This window comes from Chenopodium album, chromosome 1 (assembly GCF_948465745.1).
Source record: "Chenopodium album chromosome 1, dcCheAlbu1.1, whole genome shotgun sequence".
Classification (NCBI taxonomy): Eukaryota; Viridiplantae; Streptophyta; class Magnoliopsida; order Caryophyllales; family Amaranthaceae; genus Chenopodium; species Chenopodium album.
The window spans coordinates 86,064,304-86,075,647 of NC_137834.1; the positions used below are offsets into that span (position 1 = coordinate 86,064,304).

The 11,344-nt window shown below is 35.2% G+C and overlaps 1 protein-coding gene across 1 annotated transcript; it reads left to right on the forward strand.

Annotated features, from left to right (window-relative positions):
• The first annotated feature begins 6,770 nt into the window (after positions 1-6,770).
• Positions 6,771-11,113, forward strand: LOC145560090 (uncharacterized). The gene is made up of 3 exons (XM_081621350.1): positions 6,771-6,938; positions 8,886-9,119; positions 10,508-11,113. Exons 1-3 carry the CDS (start codon positions 6,915-6,917, stop codon positions 10,553-10,555), a joined length of 306 nt encoding a protein of 101 aa, XP_081477476.1. The 5' UTR covers positions 6,771-6,914; the 3' UTR covers positions 10,556-11,113.
• Positions 11,114-11,344: the final 231 nt, after the last annotated feature.

The following is an 11,344-nucleotide window of genomic DNA, read 5'->3' on the forward strand; positions in this document are numbered from 1 at the left end:
AATAGAGTGTAAGAAGAAAAATTTTCAAAAACAGAAAGAGAGATATTTTAATAAAAACAACCACATCACTAGGCTTTTCACACTTTCTCTTTGTTCGATAATCAAATGACGTGAAAGGTATTCATCACTGGGTTTGGTTTTGGGGAGACACATTTGGGTGTCTATAATATGGTTCCAAACGACATTATATGACCCTGAGATGTATTCCTTAAGATCTCAAGTCTTTTTGACATCGGGCCCCGAAACCTTCGAAATTTCTCAAAAAGCGTGAATATTAGCCTTCAATTTTGGAATTTTTTTACTTTTTTTCGTCCGAAAAAAAATTGCCAAAATTTATACCATGTACCCTATTATCCTCCGGGAGTCCAATTGGGTGGGTGGAACCATCCAATCAGCCTTTAAACGACTAATTAACCGGTTTACAAATTGCACCGATTTCATTAACTACAGGCTACCACGAACATTTACGACAAAAATAATGATCACATATGGTTCCAAACAACATTATATGACCCCGAGATGTATTCCCTAGAAATTCGAGACTTTGACACCGGGCCTCGAAGACTCCAAAATTTCTCAAAAAGGTGGATATTAGTGTTTAATTTTTGAATTTTTTGACTTTTTGTCGCCCAGAAATAAAAATTGCCGAAATGTTTATCATGATCTCTAATAACCTCCGGGAGTCCAATTGCGTGGATGGAACCATTCAATTTTCCTTTGAAAGGTCAATTTACTGGATTACAACTTGCACCGATTTCATTAACTCAATCCTACCACAAACATTTATGACGAAAAATAATTATCATATATAGTTCCAAACGACATTATATGACCCCGAGATGTATTCTCTAATATCTTAAGTCTTTTCGACATCAGGCCCCGAAACCTTCGAAATTTCTCAAAAAACGTGGATATTAGCCTTCAATGTTGGAAATTTTGGACTTTTTTTCCGCCCGGAAATAAAATTGCCGAAATATTTACCATGGTCCCTAATAGCCTTCGGGTTTCCCATTGGGTGGGTGGAACCTTCCAATTCGTATTTAAACAGCCAATTTATCGGATTACAACTTGTACCAATTTCATTAACTCAAGCCTACCACGAACATTTATGATAACATATAATGATCATATATGGTTCCAAAAAACATTATATGACCCTGAGATGTATCTCTTAAAATCTCAAGGCTTTTCGACACCGGGCCCCGAAACCTCCAAAATTTCTCAAAAAACGTGGATATTAGCCTTCAGTTTTCTAATTTCTAGACTTATTTTCGCCCAGAAATAAAAATTGCGGAAATGTTTAACATGGTCCTTAATACCCTCTGGGAGTCCAATTGGGTGGGTTGAACTGTCCAATTTGTCGTTAAACGACCAATTTACCGGTTTACAACTTGCACCGACTTCATTAACTCAAGACTACCACGAAAACTTATGACAAAAAATAATGATCATATATGGTTCCAAATGACATTATATGACCCCGAGATGTATTCCCTAAAATTTCAAGACTTTTCAACATCGGGACCCGAAACCTCCAAAATTACTCAAAAAGCGTGGATATTAAACTTCAATTTCGAAATTTTTTGACTTTTTTTCTTCCGAAAATTAAAATTTCCAAAATGTTTACCATGGTACCTTATACACTCCGGGAGTCCAATTAGGTGGGTTGAACCATCCAATTTATTTGCCTTTAAACGGCCAATTTACCGATTTACAACTTGCACTTATTTCATTAACTCAAGCCTACCACGAACATTTATGACAACATATAATGATCATATATGGTTCCAAACGGCATTACATGAACATGAGATTTATCCCCTAGAATTTCAAGATTTTTTGACAACTGGCCCCGAAACCTTCAAAATTTCGTAAAATGCGTGGATATCATACTTCAATTATGGAATTTTTTGACTTTTTTTCGCCCAAAAATAAAAATTGCCGTAATGTTTACAATGGTCCCTAATACCTTCCGGGAGTCCACCTGGCTAGGTGAAACCATCCAATTTGCCTTTAAACAGCCGAGTTACCGGTTTACAACTTAAACCGATTTCATTAACTCAAGCCTTCAACGAACATATATGACAACAAATAATGATCTTATATGGTTCCAAACGACATTATATGACCCCGAAATGTATTCCCTAACATTTCAAAACTTTTCAACATAAGGCCCTAGAACCTCTAAAATTTCTCAAAAAACATGGATATTAGACATCAATTTTTGAATTTTTAAACTTTTTTTCGCCCGGAAATAAAAATAGGCTAAATGTTTACCATGGTCCCTAATATCCTCTGGGAGTCCAATTGGGTGGGTGAAACCATCCAATTTGCCATTAAATGGCCAATTTACCGATTTACAACTTGCACCGATTTCATTGATTTAAGCCTACCACGAACATTTATGACAACATATAATGATCATATATGGTTCCAAACGACACTATACGACTCCGAGATTAAACCCCTAAAATCTCAAGCCTTTTCGACACAGGGCCCCGAAACCTCCAAAATTTCTCAAAAAGCGTGGATAATAGCCTTCAATTTTGGATTTTTTTTAACTTTTTTTCACCCAAAAATAAAAATTGACGATAAGTTTACCATGTTCCCTAATACCCTGCGGGAGTCCGATAAGTGGGTGGAACCATCCAATTTTCCTTTAAACGGCCAATTTAACGATTTACAACTTGCACCGATTTCATTAACTCAAGCCTACCACGAACATTTATGACAACATATAATGATCATATATGGTTCCAAATAGCTTTATATTACCCCGAGATGTATTCTATAAAATCTCAAGGATTTTTCACACCGGGTTCCAAAACCTCCAAAATTTATCAAAAAGAGTGGATATTAGCCTTCAATTTTTTAATTTTTGACTTATTTTCGCTCTGAATAAAAATTTCTGACATGTTTATCATGGTCCCTAATATCCTACAGGAGCCCAGGGGTGAAACCATCCAACTTGCCTTTAAACGACCAATTTACCGGTTTAAAAGTTGCTCCGATTTCATTAAATCAAGCCTATGACCATGAACATTTATGACAACATATGATGATCCTGTATGGTTCCAAATGGTATTATATGACCTCTAGATGTATCCCCTAAAATGTCAAGACTTTTCGACACCGGACCTTAAAACCTCCAAAATTTCTAAAAAAGTGTTAATATTAGCCTTCAATTTTGGAATTTTTTTGACTTTTTTTCGCTCGGAAATAAAAAATTGCTGAAATGTTTACCATGGTCCCTAATACCCTCCGGGAGTTCAATTGGGTGGGTGTAACCATCCAATATGCATTTAAACGACCAATTTACCGGTTAATACTTGCACCGATTTCATCAAATAATCAAGCTTATCACGAACATTTGTGATAACATTTAATGATCAGATATGGTTCCAAGCAGAATTGTATGACTTCGAGATGTATCCCCTAAAATCTCAAGTCTTTTCGACACCTGAAACCTACAAAATTTCTCAAAAAGTGTGGATATTAGCATTCAATTTTGGTATTTTTTGACTTTTTTCGCCCGGAAAATGCCAAATGTTTACCATGGTTCCTAATACCCTTTGGGAGTCCAATTGGGTGGGTGGAACCATCCAATTTGCCTTTAAATGACCAATTTACCAGTTTACAACTTGCACCGATTTCATCAACTTAAGTGTTGCTTTAGAGGAATACTACAAGAGGGGGGGTGAATTGTAGTTTAAGAGAATTGAGCTAACTTTTTGCGGAAGTGAAAAAATACTAAGCTATAGGAACTCAAAGTGAACACAGAGAGATTTTACGTGGAAAACCTCTTGGCCCTAACAAGAGGAAAAACCACGACCACTTGGGATTTTAGGAAAGATTCTCCACTATAATAGGGCAAACAACCTATTACAAGCTAAAGAATCAATCTTCAAGTTCCTCTATGAACTTGAAGTTCCCAGCAGCAAGTCCCACTACTTTCTACTCTTCTCTTCTCTATTCTCTTCTTTCTCTTTCTCTTCTAACTTCTCTTAGAGTTCACTCAAACTCCCAATTCCCAAATTACAAGTCAATGATAAACCCTAGTGAAAGTAATTAAGAAAAACACTTAAATGGAATGCGACTCTTAACTCGTTTTTGAACAAGAAAGAAGGATAAAAGTATTTTTGCAAGGTGAAGTTATCCAGAAAATAACTTCGATATTTATAGGAAAATATTGCTTGGAGAAAACGCCACACTTTCCACTACTCACACCACCACTGCTGCATATCAACGCCACTACTCTACACCACTTCCAAAACTTTCAATCATGTCCTAAAAACCAGGGCACGTTGAGCCTTAAGGAAGTAGCATGTTCGTGAGTGGAGAAGACTGAATCAACAGTCAGTTGCGCAAGCTTAGGAAGTTGGTTTTGCAAAAAATATATTTTTTCCGAAAAATAAAGTATCAGTTTAAAAGATAAAATCACAAAAGATTTTCTTAAACAAACTATCCTATTTTTTTAGCAAGTCAATACTTATCCTTTTTTCAAACGCATTCCACTTAGCATTAATCCTAATTATTTTTCACTTACATAAAATCTAAAATAGAAAAATACTTCAGACTTTATGCTTCTCTAAGAAGTCTCTGCTTCAAGTCTTCTTTCCTTAGCTTCTGCTCCGAAGCTCTAGTTCCTTCGCAGGAACTCTTTAACTGATCTCTTTAACTTTTATCTCCTTGTGTTCCTTTGCCTTGAATGATTCCTGTAACTTATAAACAGACTACACGACTCACAAAATACATTAGTCCACTTGTTTGACTTGTGTTATCATCAAAACATCAAGGGCAACATTAAGCCTACCACGAACATCTATTACAACATATAATGATCATATATTATTCCAAACAGAATTTTATGACCCCCCAGATGTATTTCCTAAAGTTCCAAGACTTTGCGACATCGGGCCCCGAAATCTCCAAAATTTCTCAAAAAACGTAGACATTAGCCTTCAATTTTGGAAAATTTTAACTTTTTTTCGCCCAGAATAAAAATTGCCGAAATACTTCCCTAATACCCTCCGGAAGTCCAATTAGGTAGGTGGAACCATCCAATTTGCCTTTAAATGACCAATTTACCGGTTTACAACTTGCAATGATTTACCGGTTTACAACGACCAATTTAAATAACTTGCACCGAACCCGACTTGAACTGAAATTTACCCAAACCCGTTTTAACCTGCCAAAACCCGAATTTAACCCGACTTGTTACTAACCTGACCTGAATTCAACCCGACCCTTTCCTAACTCGACCTGAATTTAACTCACCCTGTTACAAACCCTACTGAAATCAACCCGACTTGTTATTGACCTGACCCAAATTAAACACGACTTGTTATTGACTCGACTCGAATTTTACCAGGCCCATTACTTACCTGACCAAAAAATTCAACCCGATCTGTTACTAACTCGACTCTAAATCAACATGACTTATTATTGACCCAACCTAAATTCAACCCAAATTATTCCTGACCCGATTTTCAAATTACCTTAAATGCAATTTAGACCACCTTATTATTGTTGATCAAAGCATTTTGTCTAAAAAGACCAAGTCAGTCCAGGCCAGCAAAAGAAAGGAGCATCATCCTCAAATTCAAGAGTTAAATATATATAGTATATATTTGTTTTATGGTCAAATGAGATAATTATCTTCCTAAATTATACACTATAGTTCCCTAGTATATTGCCATATACTCCCTCCGCTCCACAATGATGTTCCTCTTTTGAATCTTTGACTTTTTTAAGAAAGAGAGAATCTTCTAAATTTCTCTTAATCTATAAGAGCAAATATAGTCATGTAGGATCTAGTTTGATTCGTCTTAGTGAGTAGATTATTAATATCTAACTTTTACAATTTTTGCTAGTGTGAGATTAAAGATATTTGCGGTCAAAGATGGGTAAAATTTTGCATCGATTTGCGAAACAGGAATATCATTATGAAACGGAGGGAGTATATTATAGTCAAAGGAAATAATTAGCTTGATAAAAATGATAATTATTTATTTATAATTAGTTGAACCCGAATATGACTTGACTTGGAAATGACCCGACCTGATTGTAACTTGCAAATTATTAACTTGAACATAACCCGACTTGAATCCGAGAATGACCCGACTTAGAAATGACCAACCTGATTATAAACCGCAAATTATTAACTTGAACAAAACCCGACTTGAAACCGAGAATGATCCGACTTGAAAATGACCTGACCTGATTATAACCCACAAATTATTGATTTGAACCAAACCCGACTCAACCTCGAGAATGACCCAACCTGATTCTAACCCGCAAATTATTGACTTGAACCGAATCCGACTCGAACCCCAAAATTACCCTAACCCATTTAAACCCGAATTAAACTCGACCTATTATTCACCCGACCCGAATGTAACTCGACCTGTTATTAACCCGACCTAAACCCGACAAGAAGTATGACCCGACGTGACCCGACTCAAGCATGACCCAACCCAAAGCTGACCCGCATAGGTTATGCAATTAATCCGAATTGACCCGACCCCACTCTTACCCGACCGAAACCTGACCCGTTTATCCGAGTTCACAACTCTAGAGGTAAAGTACGTGAATGGTGTAACACGTTAACAACACGAAGAAGGAAATGGCGGTTACGTAAATAACATCAACATTAGGTCTATAGATATAAATTTTAATTTTAAAAAAAAAGCAGCAATGAGCAGACGATATCCGTAGATTAATAACGTCAGACATCCCAGCGCCTTTATTTATCTTCCTTCTGTCACTGCTGTAGACCTGTAGTGCTGTCTTACTTTCTCTCTCCTCTCCTCTCCCCTCTAAAAACATAACTTCTCTTCTTCTTCCTACTTCCACCTTTCTACTTTCTACTTCCATCTTACTTTTTCCTTAATTTCCTTCAATTTTTCATTTTAATGGAAGATCGCAAAGATAAAGAGGTACCTATTTTTAATTTCTCTTCATTTTCAGCTAATTTCAGCTTTATTTAGTTAGGTTGATCATTATTTAACTTAATTAATTGTATTTTCCCTCATTTTCCGAATGAATTTGTTGATAATACTTGTTTTGGCTATCTCTCCCACGAAAAGTCAAAACAGGAAGAACTTTTAGAGCCGAAACAATCATCAACGCTTTCACACACTCGAGCTGATTGTGCCTATTACTGACGTTTAATTTGACACACTCGAGCTGATTTTCCAAGTTTTTTCGATTTTTACTCATTATTATTATTATTTTTTTAATTATTTTTTTTCATTCACTATTTTAATTTTTTTTTTTAATAAGCATTCAATTGGTGATTTGAACATCAATCATATGGACGCTTTGACTGTTTTGAAACACTGGAGCTGATTTTGCATGTCGATTTAATTCATATTTTTTTTCGTCTAAATTAAAAAAGGATTTTTCTGGTTGGTGATGATTTTGTGACAATGAAGTTTCGAGGAATCCAACAAAATTAGCTTAGCTGTGTCACAGTATACATGACTGTGCTACTCGTTCGAAAAAATTGACTTTTCTTTTTTAAAGGATAAAAAATCTGAACTCTTATAATGGGTGGTTGTCTCTAAATTTTTAAATTCAAAGTGTAGAATGGCGAACTCGATGAGTTCATATGAGTTAGTACTCCCTCCGTCTTTTAATTATATTCCTACCTCCCATGTTGTGTGAGGAATAAATGCTAGAAATAATTTATGAAGGCATGTATAAGTCGCGGTAAAATTACTTCACTAACATTAAGAATAAACGCGCTGATGTTGCTTAATTAAATAAATAAATGAATTTGTGGATTATTGTAGAAAAGATCGCCGTAATAGGGTGTTAGATTCTGAATAGTTTATAGATTTTGAATAGTTTATAGCTTGACTGGTTCGAAGATTATGCTAGTTTATGTTGTTTCTTAATCTTATCGCTTTAATCGAATATTGGGAAAAATGGTTTGTTTAATTAGGAGGTTAAGGTGACAGCTTTTAAAGATGTATCATGGCATTCATGGGGTTATGTTATGGTTTTGATGAGTCGTGTTATGTTTTTCTTTCGGCTATTGAGAATACATTACTTCAACCGCTCCTACTTGAATAATATTATGTATTGCAGCTTACTTTGGCAATTAATTGTTGGCTAGTTAAGCTATTTGTATTGGCTATCTTGTCTATCTATATTGGTTCTTTAAGTTAACTTGTAGTGTTGGCCGTTTATAAAGATATTTGGTAAACTTAGTTGTTAGGTGTTAGTGTAATATGGAGTACAATACAATGCAAATTGACCAACTTTTTTGGATCAAATGCCCCTACAATAAGCTATTCTTTCTCTATACTCATTTTTGTCGAGTTTGTCAGCTTGCTAACAAACCATTTTAAATTTGTTTGTTTTTTGCCCAAATGTATGTAATAGCTGAAAAGCGAAAACCATTTACCTAACATGATCATTGTATATTTGTATGCTATTTGTCACTCTGTGAATCTGTGATTCTATTGCAACAAGTAAAATGTTGATGAACTATGAAACATTGGAATTTGCTTTGATACTATGAAACAAAGTTATGTATCAATGTATCATAGGGATATGTTATTATTGTGCCTTTCCAAGTTTTTTTTTTTCTCCTGATATCATTAAAATCTGTACTGAACTTGTGATTCTTTTTTCTTCTGTCTCCCTTTGTATTTATTTATATGGAGCACTGATGTTTGTGGGTTGTTGGGACATGTTGGCTAAATTGCTGTTGGCTAAATTGCTGAAACTTCTTTTTATGCTTTTAAGGTTTCTTGAGGATTTAAAAACATAGGGTTCATCATTGTTAAAAATTCTTTAAATTTAATTATTCATTAGAATATGATTATAGTCTTGATCGTTGCAAATTTGACATCAGAAATTATTTTCTTGATCAGAGAAATGCGCCCTGGTTATCTGTGCCACAATTCGGAGATTGGGACCAGAAGGGACCATTGCCAGATTACTCCCTTGATTTCTCAAAAATCAGGGAAATGAGGAAACAAAATAAAAGAGATCCTTCAAGGGCTAGTTTGGGTAATGAAGAAGATTTCATCAATCCAACTGCTCCTGCTAACAACAAAGTAAACGATGACGAACAGCAGCATTTCAATCAAAACCACTCTCCAACTGTAAGATTTTGCTCAAATGGCTTTATCTAGTCGTTTTAACATGCAGCTGTCCGAGTTGTTTAGACTTGCTAGATCATACTTTTTGGCATTAATGTTCGTTTATCTACTTTTATATTACAAAAAGGTGTCTAATTATAATATATTTTGATGTGGCTTCTTGAACGGGAGTGATCAGTTAAGAGGACAGTTCCATCATTAAAGAAACTTAGCATGAAAATGGCATTCATATGGTTGGATGCTTAATGACCTTAATCAATAACTGTAAAACAGTACAAGCATGTGGGCCTTGAGTATGCAACTTGGAGCAATAAAAAAGAAAATACTTTGGCATTATATTGAATGTAGAGATTCACATTTTGCAGCAAAAAAACCCGCCATTATTTCATCATGCATGCATATATTTGACAATAATGCGTCCCGATTTGGTGATTCTTTGGTGTTTGATATGCTTCAATCTTTTTTACGTGACAAATTGTAGTTTAACTTTACTTTGAATGTCAAGGTTATTGTTTGCTCTGGTATATAACCGTGAAACCCGTAGGTAATGCCATAATGGTGGCCTGACTGGCCTCCAATAATTAATAAAGAATTAAAGGCAATGTGTAAATAGTGGGTTTGGGCCGTGGGGTTTAGTGGTGTGCCTAAATCTAACCCTTTTTTGTGAATGATTTTCTTGAGAGCTGGTTGGTATATTAACTACAAAAGCATGGTCCTTGTTGAGTTATGATCAGTGACCCAATTGTCATGTGACTGTACCCGATGAATGAGGGAATCACAGTTTTAAAACACAAACATGTTACTTCATGTGTTTTGTATTGGCAAGATGGCAACTATTATCTCACATGATTTGTACTAGTTAATTGGATTTCTTCCCAGCATATGTGGATTCAGAAGTCTCATGCAGTCGTGCTATGCATAAATTTGATTCAAGTATATGTGGCTCTTGCTTGTTATGATGTTTTCGCATTGCTTAAATGAGATTTTGCATCACCTTGGCAATCTTATGTTCATTTGGACTATGCTAACAAGTGTCTATATCAAGTTATCAATTGTTAATGCTGCATGTAGATCAGCTATTTTGTCATCATCAATAAGATCGGATCTGGTACAAGATTTTTTAAGGGTTTTTGCATTAAAAATTCATTTGTGATAGAGTGGGAAACTGTGGTATCCGTCGTTGATGAACTAAAATCTATATTTGATTTCTGTTAGTATTAAATCGTTTATGTACAAGATAACAAGAAAGGAAAGATCAAGACCGCAGACCATATGTTTTGATGCTTATAATAATGTTCATGTTTGTGGTGCTGGACTTGGTTCTTAAAAATCAACCTCTTCATCTATAAATTTATCAATAATTTATTTACATTTTTTTTCTTTAATTTCAGCCGAGAAAGAGCTTCCTCAGCTACTTCAACTGCTGTGTAAGAGCCTAAGTGCTGGAGACGAAATCCAAGTGCTACTATGCTGATGTATGCAGACCCTGTATCTAAATCTTATTATCCAGCTGCTTCCTGATCCTCTACTTTTCTTTGGCTTTTCACACGGCAATGGCCTGTTTTTCGGTTGTATTTTGTACTATCCTCTTGGCCAAATGAACTGTCTTCAAGAGTTCACTTCAAAGCAAGAAGTGGAATTTGCCCTTCATATAAATGTTTGTTTCTGACCTTAAGTAGTCTTATCTTATTTGTTCCAGCCAAAAAACCGGAAACAATTTGTCAAATATCAGTCTGAATGTATTATGGAGTGTAGACGCGATTGTTGGCTCAACTTGTATAATGTGTTAAATTTGTCAAGTAATTCATTAAATCACGGGTCGTCTTTTGCCCTTTTGTAAGTTGCTGTTGTCACCTTCAACTTGTTGTGTAACACCCGAGCGTGAGGCGTTTAAAGTTCGAAGAATTTACTGTCGATCAAGTTTAGTTGGCTTGACAATTTTGGCACATATCTTGTGATGCTAAGACTTTCCTATATGAATATGATATTTTCCTGGCTTTTTTGGTTGGCTTGACATTTTTGGCAATTATCTTGTGATGCTAAGTCTTTGCTCCCACAAATCAAGTAGCAACATTAAACAATACAACCTCCAAAGTTAATGTCATTTAATTTGTCCATTATTTGCCAAGGAAATATCAGTCGCTACTCACAACTGGTCCTTGTTTAGTCAATTGTACAAGATATAAAAATAAAATTTATTTAAAAAAAACCACATTGCTCGTTAGAAA